Source organism: Macrobrachium nipponense, chromosome 15 (assembly GCF_015104395.2).
Source record: "Macrobrachium nipponense isolate FS-2020 chromosome 15, ASM1510439v2, whole genome shotgun sequence".
In the NCBI taxonomy this organism is placed as follows: domain Eukaryota; kingdom Metazoa; phylum Arthropoda; class Malacostraca; order Decapoda; family Palaemonidae; genus Macrobrachium; species Macrobrachium nipponense.
Window position 1 is genome coordinate 3,186,396 of NC_087208.1, and position 21,086 is coordinate 3,207,481.

The following is a 21,086-nucleotide window of genomic DNA, read 5'->3' on the forward strand; positions in this document are numbered from 1 at the left end:
TTTTATCAGCGTGAAAACAACAGTAAAATCTGTTCTTTGAAGCCCAGTAGTTTTAATTTGCTCTCTCTCACTCCCTGATTGTACACTGCTGCCTGCACACGTGAGCGAAAATTAAAAATATTTTCAAACTATTAACGTATCAGTATTAATTGCTAACCCCATCATAAAATAAGATCATCGTAAGACAAATTATCATAACTTGAACACTACCTGTACACTGTATAAAACCTTATTATATCTTTATATACTCTTTCTATTATGTTTTTATACAATATTTGTTGTTTTGAAATGCATTTTCCTTATTTAATAACATGAAACATTAATATGGGGTGGCATTTTGAGGGTTGGAACAGATTAAGGACATTTTAAGTATTTTCAATGGGTAAAACTGATTTGATGTGCGAGTACATTGAGCTACGAACTTGGCCACAGAACAAATTAAACTCATAGGTCAAGGTACCACTGTACTAGAATCATTCAAATCAATATTACGACACAATAAAGAATAAACGGTTATTCTGGAAGAGCAACAAATAAAACGTGTACACAGCTGTGTCACATAAAGGAATGGAATTTAATGTAGGTACCTTGTGGATGGTCTGAGCATGCACAATAGGGTCTTACGCATGATTCACATACTGCTTATTCAAGACCACAACATAAAGGCTGAAAATTTGTTGATTATAACGTCGTTACAATGCAATTACGACCAAGTTGCCAACAATCGTAACAGGGTTGTCCAGTTTGGTGACATGTGCCAAGTGACAGCGGATGCGCAACCACAACCAACACATGCATGCACAGCTGAGTAGCAACACTGTCATTTGTCGCCATGTAATTGCGCAATGGCGCTGCGACTGACACAATGGCATCCCCATTTGATTGTAATTAGATTGTGCAAATTGTAACTTGCAATTGCACCTTGCGCCATCCATTTAAAACATCTGCCATCACTTCATGCACGTCACCAAACTCTGCGATGCAGTTACGATTCATGGCAATTTGCTCGTAATTGCATCACAATTTGGCAGATATAATGTGTAGGGCCTTGAATCACTAATGTATGACCCAGCCGCTGACAATTTTTTTTCAGCCCAAGGATAGCGACTGAAGGTGATAATCCCCAAACCCAGCCAATAAAATAAGCATGGCCTTATATCACCAATGTGTGAGTCGGGCATTAAGTCTTTCTTAAGGGGCAAGTTGATAAAAATGGATATTGGTACATAAATGTATGTAAGGCTATTTATGCTTGATGGTGTACGTATTCAGGACCAAACAACAACAAAGAACAGTGAATCAACAATTATTCAAATAAAAAACTTTTGTCACCTTAATCCACCTACACCTACCTGATGGCCTCTGTGTTGAAAGGATAGCATCATCATCCTCGGGAGATACCATCTGAGATCCATCAGCTAATCCTGCCATGACATCTAAAAGCTCTTTGTCTTCTGAATCCACTGCAAAATTAGCAGAGATTCAACATGAAGCGCTGACAGTGGTTCTTTTACAGAAACAGCATTATCAACAATAATGTTACAAACACTGAACCTAAAATGCAAATAATCTAAGTGTTCGTAGTTTTAAAATAATGCATTTACAATGTTCTATTACTTAAACTGCATCATCCACACAATTTGGAAAAATAAGAATTTTTCTGAATGTAAATGGTTGAGATCATTTTAATAACATTGCACCTGAGTTAAAGAGAAAATCTTAGTGTCTGAATTGTGTTTGCAACACTTACCCTCTACTTTCCCCAATCCTCCTTTCTGCAACACATTTCTCATGATGTTTTCCACTGAGTTTTCAGATGTCATTACATTTTTATGCATCTCTTAATTTCAAACATGCTTACTCTAACAGCTTCACACCTACAACTAGATTCACAAATCTCGTATTGCCCTTCAATGATGCTACAATGCTATAATTATGTCTCCTGACTTCACTAAACTTTCCATCAGCTTTCTACGATAATTTCTTACCAATTTACAACATGGCATTCATCAAATTATTTACCTGACTGAAGAAACTCCTGAAAGATTCTTAAGCAAAATCCTTTTATTTTTTTTATTTCAGACTGGATTAAACAACTATTATCTCCTAAAAATGACAAATTTTTAATCAATTTGTATTTTTCATAGCTAACAAACCTGGAGTCTTAACAATAGGATAATCTTGCACCAGCTGGAAACCAGTTAAAAACCATCAGATTGTGAAGCAAGGAATCTGTGGCATCCGGCAATTCACATGTATATGAGGTGGAAGCTGGTCACCGACTAGGGATAGAACCTTGTGAGGCAGAATTGGAGGGCTCCATGATAACAACAAAGCACAAAACACAAACATACTGAAACAAAAAGAAATCATGGGCAAACAAAGCAACCGGCTTGGGAGGAGAGCAAGAGTGATTACTCTCCAAGGCGGTCAAAGAAAGATTAGTGTGTTACGAGGTTCTATGCCCAGTGGGTGACCAGCTTCCACCTCGTATACGCACACGTTGCCAGATGACACAGATTCCTTGCTTTACAATCTTAGATAACAGAAATGTTCTACCATCTCCAAGAAATCCCATTTTATAAACATGGTGTTCTCTTCCTCTCTTCACCATCTGCTCTTCTTATATATTTCAAGTATTAAAAATTTTTCTCCAGGTATATCTTATATTTCAAGTATTAAAAATCTTTCTCCAGGTATATCTTGCAATTCTAAGTATTCTTTTATACAAGGTACAAAGTCATCCCACACCTTTCTCACAATTAACATATGGCCACTTTCCTTACTTTTTTCTCTGCCTCTCCATCTACAATCTACCTTTTAAATATTTATACCTCTTCCTCTGATTGTGCAGTTAACACTGTCATCTGTACTTAGTAACTTCCAGGATCCTCCCTGTAAGACTCTTTTCTAGCTTTTCCTTTGCTATGATAAAAAGTAAATGGTGATTGATAGAAACCTTAGAAAGACTTCATGTTTTTGTCTGGCAAACAACAATATTCACCACAAGTAACACAACCATTCACACAGCAATTACAATACCACTATAGAATGTCTTAAGACCTGCAAACAAATTACTTACTCCACTGTGAAGATGACTGGGTGAAACTTAAAGCAAGCTCTTCATCAACTTGTGTCTCCAATGCTTCTTCGGCACCCTTTTGTTCCATGATGTTCAACTTGGGACTGGGATCCTGAAAAAAAAAATACAATGGAACAGTTAACCAGAACAATGTACAAGAAAATGAAGAATTCACACTCATTTTTAGGAAAAATAATAGAAAATGCAGCATGCAATCTATCCATTTACAACTAATTCCACAGTTAAAACAAAGGCGAAAAACCAAGTACAGACCTGCGTTAACACATCTGGAAGCAAAGAAGTGTCTAATGCTGTAGCAGGTGCCAACACGGTGTCATCTGGTGTAATTACAGCCAGACTTATTCCTGGATTTCCTTCATCTGAACTGGGTAACTTTTCCTCCTGTTAAAAAAATTTATAGCTGAATTCAAACATAGCAACTTTTTAACACAAGTAAAATATAAAAATTAAAATGAAAAAATATAAATTCAAGATGGTAATGAAAGAGGAAACTGAAGGTCAGTAGGCAAGTATCCCTACCCTCAAACCCCCACTCAAAAGCTTCCCCCGTAACTAACTTGTTAACAAGCTTAAAAAACTAAGCCAGCTTATCACTATGGAATCCTCTAAAAATGAATCTATACACATTTTGTAAGAACAACAATAATACATAAAATACAAATAAAAAAATTTTCTGCCTATATATATGCAGACAACAAGCCAACTGTAAGGATGTTGTATACTATAAACTCACCACAAGAGCTTTGAGTTTCTCTTTCAGTCTGGACCTAAAAAATATCTCTGAGTCTGATGGCACAATGTTACTTCGTGGTGGAGAGTCAGGGGGCTTAATATCCTCCAATGTTCCTCCTCTTTTACGTTGCCTTTCCATTTCATCTTCCCAAATGTATGAAAGCCCAGGGTTGGTAGCAATTCCCCCTACAAATAGAAAAATAAAAAAATATTTATAAAGAAAAATGAATGGTTAATAACAATCTGCAAAATACAGAAACAAAATAAGTTTTGAGACCCATAAATATACACCTCTTTCTTTACTTCATGATAGAATGGCTACTATCACCTGACATCAGACATTATGTAATGATTAAAATAAGAGGTTTGAACATTGTTTGGTCTCAATAAATTATAATTCTTATAATGCACAAAAAAAAAATAAATAAATCTTGTACCTCCATTGCATGCAAAAGAAAACATGGTACTGGACCCAAATAAAATTAAAAGATGACTTATCTATCAGTAAACAAAACTATTACTACATAATTTCATGCCTCACCACAGGATAAGGGAGACTAAAGACTAACATAACTAGAAACACACTACTTACCTCCAATGTGCAGCCTATTAAGAATGTCTGAAAATAATGCATCTACTTCTAATTCACATGTAGATGTCCTAGCAACAGTTTCAGGTAACCAAAGGTGTTGGGGTATACTATCCCCAGTCCAAATGGCAGTGCTTGGCCGTAAAGAATGCTCAGGTTCACTTGAACTCCCAGAAGAAAATGCTTGAGAATCAGGAGAAGGCCTTTCCCTAGTTATCACGCCTACAATAAAAATTAAAGCAACATCATGATGCATTTCTTTTTAATAAATAAATTTATGAAAGCATTATATCACTGCTACATAATATAAAATATATTCAACAGAGTATAGTTATAAATTTCATGACCCTACTAAAACAAGAGTACCACCATATTTTTACATTGTTATACTATTATGATCAAAACACTTGAAAAACAAGTACTATTACCTTCTGTTCTTCTGAAGTAAGGTTTAGAAAGATGAATCATGTTCATCCCATGCAAGTTATGATCCATAAGGAATTGCAGTACATAAGGAACATGGGATTCATGAGGCTGATATACCTTATTGTGGATAACACCATTCTGAAAGAAAAATATAAATAGAAATACTTTACCAAAATACCTAATGTTTGTCAACAAAATGTATAATGGTTATTCTAATTTAATATTTCCCTTGTGATCAGTGTACATTATTTATTAAAATATTTTAATGTCACAACTGAATCACATTTTTGAGAATTCCATAAAGGGGGTTTAGTGATAGTGGGAAATTACAAATAAATCATCCCAAAAAATGTTTGTAGAAGAGAAATGAAAACTGAAGCATGGTCAAACCAAATATGTTGGCCATCTAGTTACAAGGCCAAGATGTAGAAAAAGATGTGAAAAAAGGCAATGGAGCTGGGTCCAAAGATCCTTCAGTACTGTCTAATGCAATGGTTGCCATCTCCATGGTTGCGACCCAAATGAGGGTTGTGGGGCTTTTTCTGAGGGTCAAATTTTGATTTTGAGTAATGTAGCTGATTTACTTCAGTAGGTCAGCATGATGATTCTCCTCATCTGCAACCAGACCTCCATGCAGTTCTAAATGAAGCTTTACAAGCAGTAAACTTTGTCAAGGCCAGAGCTCTAAATTCAACCATTTTCCATAAAATGTGTGAAGAGATGGGATTACATCACCAAGACTTGTTGTTCCACTTTAATGTCCGCTAGCTATCTAGGAGAAAGATTCTGGCACTACAACATGAAACTGAAATATTTCTCTATGAAAAACAGCATACACTGGCTGACTGCTTTAAGGATAGTACTTGGCTGGCAAAGCATGCTTATTTAAGGGATATTTTTATACATCTGAATGAACTGAATTCAGACATGCAGGCTCGAAATTATGGTGGGACATTGATGAAAAAATTGTCTCCAAGAAAAAGTTTGCTCTCTGGAGGGAAAAGTTGGCCAACAAAAAAAATGCAGTTTTTCCAAAATTAACCGTTATGTGGAAGATTCTTCAGATACATCCCTGCCTGACATAAAAAATATGGTCAAAGATCATCTGAGGAATCTTCAGGAAGAATTGAACAGGTACATTCCAGAAAATGTTAACTTGAAAAAGCATAGCTGGATCAGGAATGCTTTCACTGTGAATGTCACTGAGTTTGGAAAAGTTATCCCAGGTTTCCAAGAACTTATAGACCACCATGTAAATGAAATGCAGAAGCAATCCCTTGAAAATTTTCAGTATTCAAAATTTTGGATTTGATTCGAGGATAAGCCAATTCTGACTTGGGAGGCTGAAAAATGACAAATTTTTAATCAATTTGTATTTTTCATAGTTAACAAACCTTAGGTCTTAACAATAGGATAATCTAGCCCCAGCTGGAAACCGGTTAAAAAACAATCAAAGATTGTAAAGCAAGGAATCTATGGCATCTAGCAACTCATGCATATACAAGGTGGATGCTGGTCACTGACTGCCCTTGGAACCTCGTGACACGCCAGTCTTTCTTCCAACCCAGGATATGAGAGGGGCGGCTAGAGGTGGGAGGTGGCAGTTAATGTTAAGACCTCAGGTTTGTTAGCTGTGAAAAAAACAAATTGATTAAAAATTTGTCATTTGTTCATAGGCAGAACAAACCTTCGGTCTTAACAATAGGTTAGGAATTATACTTGGAGGGAGATACAAGTACCCTGAACTGACTGGGGGTTCAGCACACCTGACCATCCTTCCTAGAAGAACGAGTTCTAAAGAGGGGGGGGTCTGAACCCGTGAGAGAATGGATAAGTGAGTATCTAAAAACTCAACCTGCTGGGATTAAACACAATGAGACATATCCAGGTTCACTGCATTTGTGGAAGGTAAAGCGAACTTTGGCTGTTCAAGCAACAAACCATGTAGGCCACAGAGATTTCTTACCACTTTTCCCTTCCTTTGTCAGAGAGAGGAGTAAGGGCTACAGAGAAGCAGATTTGTTTATTGTATAGGAACAAACCAAATAACTGCACCAAGTATGGCTGCCACACTCACCTGTATCAGACCAGTTCCAGCTTATGATGTGTCTTAATCTTCAACCTACCTGGTATGAAGGAAAAAAAGCTAAAGGAGGAAACCAGCCATCTCAACCATTCTCTCTTCCACACAATCATCTTAGGTAAGATACAAACTGTCCTACTAGGGGTACTGGATGAGCTACACAACTTGTAGGACAACCACCACCGGACCCAATGAAAATGTGTCCAAGGACCTGTGGGCAATGTCCTTCAGGAAAAGGAAGTGAATGTGGTCTGCTGAAGCCAGGAACCAGCATTCAAAATCCTATGAACAGACAAGTTCTTAAATGCCAAAGAGGAACTCTTTCCTGTGATGTCATCTGCTTTAGCCTGCACAGACTCTGTGACAGAACTACAGTAGAGACCCGGTTCACGACCGTATTAGAACTCGACATAATCGGATTTCGCCACTAAATTTCCAATAAACTGTGTATCTGTTTTTTTCAACCAAAAAACCAGTTTCCGACCCCCCCGACCATATGATGTTTGTAAACAAAACTGTTTCCGCCAGCCGCCGCTAGTTGGCGTCATCCAGTGCTACCAAATGTAGCATAATTTCATGTTTTTTTTAGCATAATTTGATCCAAGAATTGGAGCTTAGCATAATTCCTTTCACACTTAGGGTTAGTACAATTTTAGAATGTATTTTCACTAAAATTTTAAATAAAATGCAGAACATTCCTCAATTTCATCACAGCTATAGTGAATATATGTATCTTCATAGTGAAATTGCCTCAAAAGCATCACTAACAATGAGTTAATTGCTAAGTTTGAACCCAACTAAGGAATGTTAAATTTTTTGAATATAAATAAATACCCACAGTGGCATGACAAACGATCAGTAAAGTGTTAATAATGTTTTTTCTTCATGAGTAAAGAATTACTTTTTTTTTCTTTGTTAAGTTTTTACTTTTTTCAGTAGTTATCCATGCGACCCCCAAATTTTCACCAATAAACAGTGGTTTTATCATGTATCCCATGTATCATGCAGTTCCTTTTCCGAGAGCGTTAGTTCGTAAGGTTGGTGGTTTGGCATGCTAATGGCAGAGTCATTCAGATGTGTGCTGCTGCTAGTCAAGTTACGGTAATTTTCTTACTAATCTCGAGAATTTAATAGAAAATCTCAAGATTAAAAAAGAATCCCAAGATAATAAAATAATTGTAAAAATAACACGCCTTTGAGTCGTAAATCATTCTCTCTCTCTCTCTCTCTCTCTCTCTCTCTCTCTCTCTCTCTCTCTCTCTCTCTCAGGAATAAATACTGTAATTTGAGTCTTTCACCAACAGGTAATCAGTAAATGTGTAGACATGTGAGTGTTTAAAAAAAATGTGCAGTACACATCCGATTTTCGGTTTTGGGAATTTTCAGATTTCGGAAATGTGAGGTCAGATGCATAATCAAACAAACTTCACTACTGCAGCAAAAACATTTTTTCCCTTTATGTTTTTCATTATTGTTATTTATTAATTACAGTTTATTTAAATAAATATTAATATAATACTGTTAAATGAATGTGAGATAACTAAGATCACCTATAACAAAATAGTGGGACGATTAATATCATATGTTCACTAATAGCTATTATTTTCAAAACAAACATTCCGTAAAACGCAAAAAATATATGTACATGACAATAAAATATAATAATGTTTTGCTGTTCAACTTGTGAATTTTAACAATAAGTATGACTATATAATATATTTCACAATATCGATCTTGAAGTTGAAGAGTCGTAAAATTTTGAGGATGGTCCGGGAAAAGGATTTGTACTTCGTGACTACGTATCGCTACAACACCATGTGGTATTTTCATACCACCATATTGATGACGCATCGCTACGACACACTCGTATTTTTCATACCCCTATTCATTAAAGTTAAAATGATCATATTATATTATTGTTTTCACGAAGAAATAATTATATAAAGAAAATTATTGAGTAATTTTTGCCGTCAGCAGTCAGAAAATCACGAACATGGTAACGTTCAAAACTAGTGCCATCCACGGCATATGTCTATAAATAGAACAGAAGCAGAGGGCATTCATTGGATAACAGATCTCCATGGCTACCAACCAACCAATCAGGTGTTAGTTATACTACCTGTGAATTTCTTAGAATGAACGTTTACACACGCGAAGCTAACGATATGTGTGTGTTTTTGCATACAATACGTAGGTTTTAGTTTTTATTAGTGTAAGTATTTTACTGATTACATGAAGAATAGAATGATTCCTTCTCATTACTTTGATTGCAAAATGGTTTGAAGATTCTTCCGCAAAAAGAAAAGAAAAAATTTCTTTAGAAGATGATACCTATTTACTAACGCGGTTGACATAGCTTCAAAACAAAATTCAGCTCTTTAATCTCTGGAAAAATGTTAATCTTTCTGTCTGCTGGTCACAACCTTTATATCCCCGGCGACTAACAACAACTGTTTTGGTCCTCCCACGTGTTTGATCGCATATCTGCCAAATTTATAACAACAACAGATTAAAACCATTTCTCCCATTACAAATATCAAATATTATCTTTTCCGTTACGCAGAATTCTAGATAAATTACGTAAGTTCACGATTGATAAAGTTTTTTTATGTAATAACAAGAAACGGAGTCAGATTTTCTATACCATGGCATCTCATTTTGGTGCTGTTGCGAATATTTCAACTAGTTCCACGTGCCTTTAAATCCATACTGACTGTACAGTCTGGAGGCAGTTCTCCCTTCTACACATATCTTGATTTCTTAATATCGTAGGTATAGAATAAATTGGTGAGCAAGGAAATATGAAATAAAGCATAACAGAGTAAGTTTGACGAGTGAGAAAATAAACAATCGTATACAAACAGATTCTCTCTCTCTCTCTCTCTCTCTCTCTCTCTCTCTCTCTCTCTCTCTCTCTCTCTTCTCTCTCTCTCTCTCTGACAAAATAATAGATAAGAAACAATGACTGAATATTGCTTGAATGCGATATGGCAAAGTTTTGGCCTGACTGAAGTGTGGAGTGACTTGACACCGACTACAAGTTATTCCTGGTCATCTCACAGCCATGGATAGACATGAACTTCACAGCCGAGAAAGGGCAATCGTATACAAAATAATTAGGTATGGAAAATGCGAAATGCGGGGCCTATGTTGTCCCATAAAAAAAAAGCTCTCGCATGGACAGACTGAGGATTTGAGAGAGAGAGAGAGAGAGAGAGAGAGAGAGAGAGAGAGAGAGAGAGAGAGAGAGAGAGAGAGAGAGCAGGGCCGAATAGGAAGGAGATTGTACCTGGGAATGAAAACCCCTTATAATCTTATAATCTTATAATTATAGCCTCGGGGTTTGTCTCAAGGACATTCAAAGGTCTGTCAAACACCGGCAGTTGTTGTTATTGTAAAATTAGCATAAGGGCAGATCTTTAAAAGCAACGCCAGAGAGCTCGCCACGTGGCAAGACTATAACCTTCCATATGAAGATGAAATGATCAAAGGTATTTGGGAGGTGACGAATATGACTGCCTTGATGGCGAAGAATTCAGAGGCAGTATTTTGATGAATACGGACGGACGGAGAGCGACTTTGGAGGATTTTAGTTTATTAATTTTATGCATTTTTTTTACTTTAATAAATTTTCACTTGACTGCGTATCCTAAAATAAAAGTAATAGTTCAAGTAACAAATGTTTCTTTTACCGAGTAAAACAAGAAGTAAAAATTCCTTCGGTATTGTGCCTTAATCAACTGATTTGGAAATTATAGATGGTTAGACTAGAATAGTTAAACATGCTGTATAAACCAAAATAATGCAAATGGCGCACGATCGCTCTTTTGTATTTTAAAATACAATAGTAATATGAGAATGCATACAATATCACTGGATATAGTGAAGTACAAGTAAAGCATGTCTTTTTAAAAGATCTACTGTTTTCCTCCGGTAGTAACTATCGCAATCTGCCGATTTGGGAAAGCATAGAAGGTACGCTAATTTTATACCGCGTGTATGATGCGACCCCTTTAAAATTAGCTTCAAAATTAGGTTTCAAAAGTCGCATGATATGCGAGTAATACGGTATGTCTGAAGTGATTTTCACACAATTTTCAAGTATTTATTCATTGTGTATGTAATCTGTTAAAGAAAAATGGTGTTTCAGTGGCCATTGATAAATGATCAAGTTAAGAAGTACGTATGTTTTTCTTCTTGAGTAGAGACTGGTTTGTTTGTTTACCTTTTTTTTAGTTTTAATTTTTCAGTAACTATCAAAATGTTATCTTTGAAGTAATTTTCACACATTTTCAAGTATTTATTAATTGTGTATGTTACCTGTTAAAGAAAAATGGTTCTCAGTGGCATGATAATGATGCAGTAATAAGTAAAATTTGTGTTTTTCTTCACATTTGTATGTGTGATCTTCACACATTTGTCAAATAGTATACTAGTGATTGCATATCAAATAGTGATACTAGTGATTTGCGTATGTGATCTGTTAAAGAAAAATGGTGTTTTATTTCGAGTTTGCTAACATGTAAAGATCATCAAATTATTAGTTATAAATTGTCCCTGTCGTCACTTTGTATCATTTCACCTAATATATAAGTGTTTTAAATTTCCATTACATCGTTGTTTTAGCTCAAATGTATTAGAGAAATGAGATAATGATAGATTAATAGCATAATTCTTGCACAAAATTGCATATATTTGGCATAAATTCTTGCTTGGACCGACTAGCATTATGATGCTCTTTGTGATACGAAAGTATCATTTGATACTTTTTTCAAAAAAGTTTACTCTTTTACGACGCCGGTTAGAATGATACGAAATGGGTAATTTTTGCTAAAAAAATATGATACTTTCTTACGTTTTTACTAAGCAGATTGGTTATTTTCTATCTTTGTAATTTTCCATTACTTATTTATATGCACATTTCCCTAAACATAGGTTTTGGAATCCTAATTTTATCTAATCAGAAAATATCATCCTCCAATGTTGTCCAGGGCCGGTGTTTAGGAACTGTGCCGAATTCATGCTTCCTCTCTCCCTCCAAAACTCCTACACATGTTTACCCCTTCTTAAATGCTAAGTACGGGATTACAGTACACAAAGACCTCTTAAGAATTCCCTTTGAAGGATTTAGAGCAAAACAATCTAGTGGAGGTTGTTCATTGCTGCCAGGTGTATCATGAGAACAAAAACATTACTACTGGCTATCTATGTTCAAACCCCTTTGCTATTGTTACTCTCTGAAACATAATGGAAAAGTGTTTACATGGCATCTCGCGTTTCCTTCTTCAAAACGTTTCCATCATTTCCAACTCCAAAATAAACCTTAAGTTTCGTCTATCCTCTCTTCTGCACGAAAGTGATGAGCGAAAGAAAGATTTAATTAAGCACCCTTGCTTGATTTTTTTTTTCAAGCTTAAACCTACGTATTCTAAAATGCAATACGCATTTAAGTGTTGTTAGGGAGTGAAGGCAATGTTACGTTACGATAGGTTACATGTGCGGTTGGTCGGTAGCGAATGCAATCTTTAAGCTTGCCGGTAAAGAAGAGGTTAGCCATAGCTTAAATCAGAGAAGCCACTATGCCATATTAAGTGCGTAGTTATTAAGAAATTTAAGACTAATCTTTTATGTCGTACTGTAATACGTCAATGTTTACGTGTAAGATTTTGTAGTGAAACCTGTTACGTACGTAACATGTTCGGTTCGGTAGCAACGCAATCTAAGCTTTTTAAGCTTGCCGGTAAAGAAGAGGTTAACCTTAGTTTAACTCAGAAGCCGCTACGGTATACATTAATTATAGAAAGTAAGTAGATTCTTTTATGTCTACTGGAAAAATACGTCATTGTTTACGTGTGAGATTTGGTCGTGAAACCACTGTTACATACGTAACGTGTGCCGTTCGGTAGCGAACGCAATCTTAAGCTTGTTGGTAAAGAGGAGGTTAGCCTTAGCTTAAATCAGAGAAGCCGCTATGGTATAGAATAATGATAGAAATTACGACGATTCTTTTATGTCTACTGTTAAAAGACGTCAATGTATGAGATCTGGTAGTGACACAGTTTACATATGTATAACGCGTGCGCGGTGACGAACGCAATCTGTAAAAAAAAAAAAAAAAAAAAAGGAGGATAGCTTGATATTAAACTCAAGAGATACTGGTACGTAATGGTATTAATTGTCAAAGTCCAATAAGCTTGAAACCAGCCCTGATATTGGACAATTTGCCGTAAAAGACGCACCTTTTTTATAAGGACATTTATGAAACAAAATCGTTAGTATCATAACATTTACTGAAAGATAATTTTCAATCGATTTTGTATATAGTATTGCAGTCGACTCCGACTCCGTATAAGATTTACTATAAATTACTGTAATATCGAATGTAAACGTTTCTAGGCTTATAGCAACAATATGGTTTGTTTACTACCATAGTCCCGCTATAAACCACCAGGGCTGCGTTATGGTTTGTTTACATCCTTAAATGCCGACTTACTGTAGGCAAATTTTCGTAAGTTTTTGAAAAATATAAATTGGGTTTAATTTTAATAGTTTATTAATATACTTTAATAATTAGACTTGCTTTTCAATGTTTTTATTATGTTAGCAACACGTTTTATGCCTGCCCACTACACTACGTTCTACTTACTATTTACCTAGTAGCCTATGGCGCTTGGTCCAACAATGGTTGGATGCAGGCCAGTTTTCTTTTATACTGTATATTACACATTTAAAATTATAAATATACGTTTAACATGATATTTATTTAACTTTTAACTTATTTAGTTGTAATTTACATGTAATGTATTGTATAAAAGGGCAGGTTATGGTAAGAACTGATGGTCAAGAACGGATTAATCCATTTTCAGTTATTTCTTATGGGAAAACTTGATTCAGTTCTCGAAATAATCGAATTTCGACGCTCCTTCTGGAACGAATTATCGTCGAGAACCGAGGCTCTACTGTATAAGGTGAGGAGTATGCCTGCTTACTCACCTCACAAAGCCAGAATGAAATGGAGTTCTTGGAAATTTCCATTCTGGACCTTAGGTGACTAATCCTTTTAAATAGTGGTGCAGAGCTCTGACAGGACAGCAAAAACTCCTGCAGATTGCTGTCCACAAACTCACTCAGGGAGGGAATTGAAAACAAGGCAAATCTGCCATCATGTACCGTGGGATTTTGAGTCTTATCTACGAATTCCGGGACAAGTTCAAAGGCCACAGACCTCCAACCCCAGGTGGTTTTAGTGTCATAACTCAGGCCATGAAGATCTCCAACTCTCTTTGAGGAAGGCAATCTTCACTTAGCAAGTGAAAAGCAATGTTTTAGTATGAGGCAATCTTCACTTAGCAAGTGAAAGCAATGTTTAGTATGTGTGGGGTTCAGAAGCGAATGAAATCTTTACCCTTTGATAAGCTTTCTGGTAAAGATGAGGTTAGTAATTTGCCGCCGTACAAGGATATTACAGTATATATGAAAACACTTTTAGTATCATAACATTTACTGAAAGATATTTTAAAGTGATTTTGTACATACAGTATATAAAGGTACATATGTACAAAGGTCTGTTTACATCCGCTCATGCCACAAGCTGTCGACGTTATGTAGGCAAATTTTTGTAAGTTATAATAAACATAATTTGCCATAATTTTAATATTTCATTTATTTACTGTAATAGTTAGGGCTTGGTTCTCAATGTTTTTATGTTAGCAACAAAGTTTATGCTTACTTGTTACTCTGCATTCTGTATAGTGGTAGCTAGCCTATGGCGCCCCGGTTAACCATTGGTAACACACGGTCACAATGGACGTAGGCCATTGTTTTTATACAGAATACTAATTCAAAAATAATAAAATTTAAGTAGAATATGATATCTATTTAACTCTGAACTTGTTTAAATGTAATTTATGTGTACTGTTTAGTATAATAAGGTAGGGTTAGGGAGGTAATAATGGGTGGTCAAAGAATGTTATTTTCCCTATGGAAAATATTGGTTCAGATCTCAAAAAAAAAAACAAAAAAACAACAACAATTTTGACGCCTCTTCTGAAAAGGATTATCGTTGAGGTCCGGGGCTCTACTGTATATTATATTATACCTATAGAAGACACCTCAAAACTAAAATTTGGTAATATGTTGATAACAATGAAATCTCATGTTCAGATATTGACTTGTAACAGTGGAGTTTGGCATATTTGTTAAAGATTTTGTTTGAACTTCATGTTGTGACACTGGTGTATACAGGAAATTTATTATTGCATATCTTTAAAAAGTGTGAAGTTGTAAACTACTCACATAAGTTTCTATTATTTCTGTAAATATTTAGTATAACATTATTTTTAATCATAATAAAACCCTAGTATAAGCACTCTAAAAGAATTATCATTTCTAAAATCTTGTATATGAGAATTAACGTGGTACCTTGTTTGTCGAACGTTTCTTATGTCAAACTTTCCTTTTTATTTTTTGAATGAAATTTTCGAGAAAATTTTATATCGTTTGTCGAACAAATGCTCGTACTTCAAACTGAGTGATTATCTAGTTTATACTTGTATTCGACGGACATACTGGGTCTTATAAATTAAACTGTTTATAAATTTGTTTTTCATTTACAATATACGCATAGTTTAATGAAAACCATATTCGACACAATAAATAAACATATAAAGCATTTAATATAAAATTTAGCTTTCAACGTAAGATGTATAAAATCATACGTAACCGCAGGGACGTCACGCCCAGCTAACTTGAGACTGAACAAGGGTGGGTTGATATGTTGAGGGGAGAAGCAGAAGAGTTAAAATATTACTGTATGTATATAAAAGCAATAACTTCACAAGAGAAAGGAGTTTCCCAATAAATTCACATAATGATAAAATATGAAAACAATCAAAATGCAATAAAGAATAAAAAAAAAAATAAAAAAATCTTAATTGAGCCAGTGTTTGGTGCGCCAAGTGAGACGGTCTGGTTGAACAATATTAACAAAACAGAAAATGAAAGAACAAAGTTTTTCACAATAAAAAATTTAGCATAAATGATTAACAAAATCATTGTCATTGCAGTGATAACATAGTTAACTTGAGGTAGAGGGAGGGGGCGTTTATATTTTTTGAGAATAATGAATGAAAGATTTTAAGTCATCGTGAGCCGTGGTATTGTTGAGGAAAGACAGTAAAAACTTTACTATAATATGTATGTAAAAGCAGTGCCAATTCACAGAAAAAATAAAAATGTTATTTCACAATAAACTTAGCAAAATGATAAAACACGACAACAGAAAAAAAAAATTTGCTTGAATCAGTGTTCAGTGCGCTGAGTGAGACGATAGATCGAGAGGAGAGGAGAGGGAAGAAGGGCTTTGCTTCCCACTGACTTATCAGCTGAGGTTACATGTGCGGTTCGGTAGCGAATGCAATCTTTAAGCTTGCCGGTAAAGAAGAGGTTAGCCATAGCTTAAATCAGAGAAGCCACTATGCCATATTAAGTGCGTAGTTATTAAGAAATTTAAGACTAATCTTTTATGTCGTACTGTAATACGTCAATGTTTACGTGTAAGATTTTGTAGTGCACCTGTTACGTACGTAACATGTTCGGTTCGGTAGCAACGCAATCTAAGCTTTTTAAGCTTGCCGGTAAAGAAGAGGTTAACCTTAGTTTAACTCAGAAGCCGCTACGGGTATACATTAATTATAGAAAGTAAGTAGATTCTTTTTATGTCTACTGGAAAAATACGTCATTGTTTACGTGAGATTTGGTCGTGAAACCACTGTTCATACGTAACGTGTGCCGTTCGGTAGCGAACGCAATCTTAAGCTTGTTGGTAAAGAGGAGGTTAGCCTTAGCTTAAATCAGAGAAGCCGCTATGGTATAGAATAATGATAGAAATTACGACGATTCTTTTATGTCTACTGTTAAAAGACGTCAATGTATGAGATCTGGTAGTGACACAGTTTACATAGTATACGCGTGCGCGGTGACGAACGCAATCTGTATGCTTGGTTTATAAGCGTCCTCGTAAAAAAAAAAAAAAAAAAAAAAAAAAAAAAAAAAAAAAAAAAAAAAAAAAAAAAAAAAAAAAAAAAGGAGGATAGCTTGATATTAAACTCAAGAGATACTGGTACGTAATGGTACTTAATTGTCAAAGTCCAATAAGCTTGAAACCAGCCCTGATATTGGACAATTTGCCGTAAAAGACGCACCTTTTTTATAAGGACATTTATGAAACAAAATCGTTAGTATCATAACATTTACTGAAGATAATTTTCAATCGATTTTGTATATAGTATTGCAGTCGACTCCGACTCCGTATAAGATTTACTATAAATTACTGTAATATCGAATGTAAACGTTTCTAGGCTTATAGCAACAATATGGTTTGTTTACTACCATAGTCCCGCTATAAACCACCAGGGCTGCGTTATGGTTTGTTTACATCCTTAAATGCCGACTTACTGTAGGCAAATTTTCGTAAGTTTTTGAAAAATATAAATTGGGTTTAATTTTAATAGTTTATTAATATACTTTAATAATTAGACTTGCTTTTCAATGTTTTTATTATGTTAGCAACACGTTTTATTGCCTGCCCACTACACTACGTTCTACTTACTATTTACCTAGGTAGCCTATGGCGCTTGGTCAACAATGGTTGGATGCAGGCCAGTTTTCTTTATACTGTATATTACACATTTAAAATTATAAATATACGTTTAACATGATATTTATTTAACTTTTAACTTATTTAGTTGTAATTTACATGTAATGTATTGTATAAAAAGGCAAGGTTAGGGTAATAACTGATGGTCAAGAACGGATTTAATCCATTTTTCAGTTATTTTCTTATTGGGAAAACCTTGATTCAGTTCTCGAAATAATCGAATTTCGACGCTCCTCTTTTGGAACGAATTATCGTCGCGGAACCGAGGCTCTACTGTATAAGGTGAGGAGTATGCCTGCTTACTCACCTCACAAAGCCAGAATGAAATGGAGTTCTTGGAAATTTTCCATTCTGACCTTAGGTGACTAATCCTTTTAAAATAGTGGTTGCAGAGCTCTGACAGGACAGCAAAAACTCCTGCAGATTGCTGTCCACAAACTCACTCAGGGAGGGAATTGAAAACAAGGCAAATCTGCCATAATGTACCGTGGGATTTTGAGCCTTATCTACGAATTCCGGGACAAGTTCAAAGGCCACAGACCTCCAACCCCAGGTGGTTTTAGTGTCATAACTCAGGCCATGAAGATCTCCAAACTCTCTTTGAGGAAGGCAATCTTCACTTAGCAAGTGAAAGCAATGTTTAGTATGAGGCAATCTTCACTTAGCAAGTGAAAGCAATGTTTAGTATGTGTCGGGTTCAGAAGCGAATGAAATCTTTACCCTTTGATAAGCTTTCTGGTAAAGATGAGGTTAGTAATTTGCCGCCGTACAAGGATATTACAGTATATATGAAAACACTTTTAGTATCATAACATTTACTGAAAGATATTTTAAAGTGATTTTGTACATACAGTATATAAAGGTACATATGTACAAAGGTCTGTTTACATCCCGCTCATGCCACAAGCTGTCGACGTTATGTAGGCAAATTTTTGTAAGTTATAATAAACATAATTTGCCATAATTTTAATATTTCATTTATTTACTGTAATAGTTAGGGCTTGGTTCTCAATGTTTTATGTTAGCAACAAAGTTTATGCTTACTTGTTACTCTGCATTCTGTATAGTGGTAGCTAGCCTATGGCGCCCGGTCAACCATTGGTAACACGGTCACAATGGACGTAGGCCATTGTTTTTATACAGAATACTAATTCAAAAATAATAAAATTTAAGTAGAATATGATATCTATTTAACTCTGAACTTGTTTAAATGTAAATTTATGTGTACTGTTTAGTAAATAAGAGGTAGGGTTTAGGGTAATAATGGGTGGTCAAGAATGTTATTTCCTATGGAAAATATTGGTTCAGATCTCAAAAAAAAAAAAAAAAAAAACAACAATTTTGACGCCTTCTTCTGAAAAGGATTATCGTTGAGGTCCGGGCTCTACTGTATATTATTTATTACCTATAGAAGACACCTCAAAACTAAAATTTGGTAATATGTTGATAACAATGAAATCTCATGTTCAGATATTGACTTGTAACAGTGGAGTTTGGCATATTTGTTAAAGATTTTGTTTGAACTTCATGTTGTGACACTGGTGTATACAGGAAATTTATTATTGCATATCTTTAAAAAGTGTGAAGTTGTAAACTACTCACATAAGTTTCTATTATTTCTGTAAATAATTTAGTATAACATTATTTTTAATCATAATAAAACCCTAGTTAATAGAAGCACTCTAAAAGAATTATCATTTCTAAAATCTTGTATATGAGAATTAACGTGGTACCTTGTTTGTCGAACGTTTCTTATGTCAAACTTTCCATTTTTCGAACGAAATTTTCGAGAAAATTTTATATCGTTTGTCGAACAAATGCTCGTACTTCAAACTGACTGGTTATATAGTTTATACTTGTATTCAACGGCATACTGGGTCTTATAAATTAAACTGTTTATAAATTTGTTTTTCATTTACAATATACGCATAGTTTAATGAAAACCATATTCGACACAATAAATAAACATATAAAGCATTTAATATAAAATTTAGCTTTCAACGTAAGATGTATAAAATCATACGTAACCGCAGGGACGTCACGCCCAGCTAACTTGAGACTGAACAAGGGTGGGTTGATATGTTGAGGGGAGAAGCAGAAGAGTTAAAATATTACTGTATGTATATAAAAGCAATAACTTCACAAGAGAAAGGAGTTTCCCAATAAATTCAACATAATGATAAAATATGAAAACAATCAAAATGCAATAAAGAATAAAAAAAAAAAAAAAATCTTAATTGAGCCAGTGTTTGGTGCGCCAAGTGAAACGGTCTGGTTGAACAATATTAACAAAATAGAAAATGAAAGAACAAAGTTTTTCACAATAAAATTTAGCATAAATGATTAACAAAATCATTGTCATTGCAGTGATAACATAGTTAACTTGAGGTAGAGGGAGGGGGCGTTTATATTTTTGAGGAATAATGAATGAAAGATTTTAAGTCATCGTGAGCCGTGGTATTGTTGAGGAAAGACAGTAAAAACTTTACTATAATATGTATGTAAAAGCAGTGCCAATTCACAGAAAAAATAAAATGTTATTTCACAATAAACTTAGCAAAATGATAAAACACGACAACAGAAAAAAAAAATTGCTTGAATCAGTGTTCAGTGCGCTGAGTGAGTACGATAGATCGAGAGGAGAGGAGAGGGAAGAAGGGCTTTGCTTCCACTGACTTATCAGCTGAGGTTACATGTGCGGTTCGGTAGCGAATGCATCTTTAAGCTTGCCGGTAAGAAGAGGTTAGCCATAGCTTAAATCAGAGAAGCCACTATGCCATATTAAGTGCGTAGTTATTAAGAAATTTAAGACTAATCTTTTATGTCGTACTGTAATACGTCAATGTTTACGTGTAAGATTTTGTAGTGAAACCTGTTACGTACGTAACATGTTCGGTTCGGTAGCAACGCAATCTAAGCTTTTTAAGCTTGCCGGTAAAGAAGAGGTTAACCTTAGTTTAACTCAGAAGCCGCTACGGTATACATTAATTATAGAAAGTAAGTAGATTCTTTTATGTCTACTGGAAAAATACGTCATTGTTTACGTGTGAGATTTGGTCGTGAAACCACTGTTACATACGTAACGTGTGCCGTTCGGTAGCGAACGCAATCTTAAGCTTGTTGGTAAAGAGGAGGTTAGCCTTAGCTTAAATCAGAGAAGCCGCTATGGTATAGAATAATGATAGAAATTACGACGATTCTTTTATGTCTACTGTTAAAAGACGTCATGTATGAGATCTGGTAGTGACACAGTTTACATATGTATAACGCGTGCCGCGGTGACGAACGCAATCTGTATGCTTGGTTTATAAGCGTCCTCGTAAAAAAAAAAAAAAAAAAAAAAGGAGATAGCTTGATATTAAACTCAAGAGATACTGGTACGTAATGTATTAATTTTCAAAGTCCAATAAGCTTGATGAAACCAGCCCTGATATTGGACAATTTTGCCGTAAAAGACGCACCTTTTTTTATATAAGGACATTTATGACAAACAAAT

General features: G+C 34.9%; 1 protein-coding gene across 1 annotated transcript in view; it reads right to left on the reverse strand.

Moving 5' to 3' along the window:
- The window catches only part of LOC135226936 (uncharacterized), a 430,036-nt gene that overhangs the window by 345,558 nt on the left and 63,392 nt on the right, over positions 1-21,086 (reverse strand). Inside the window, exons 5-10 of the mRNA XM_064266617.1 lie at positions 4,853-4,988; positions 4,428-4,646; positions 3,837-4,021; positions 3,356-3,484; positions 3,083-3,194; positions 1,353-1,463 (exon numbers count right to left, since the gene is read on the reverse strand). Of these exons, the coding sequence (XP_064122687.1) occupies positions 1,353-1,463; positions 3,083-3,194; positions 3,356-3,484; positions 3,837-4,021; positions 4,428-4,646; positions 4,853-4,988 (892 nt within the window). The remainder of the gene's footprint in view (positions 1-1,352; positions 1,464-3,082; positions 3,195-3,355; positions 3,485-3,836; positions 4,022-4,427; positions 4,647-4,852; positions 4,989-21,086) is intronic.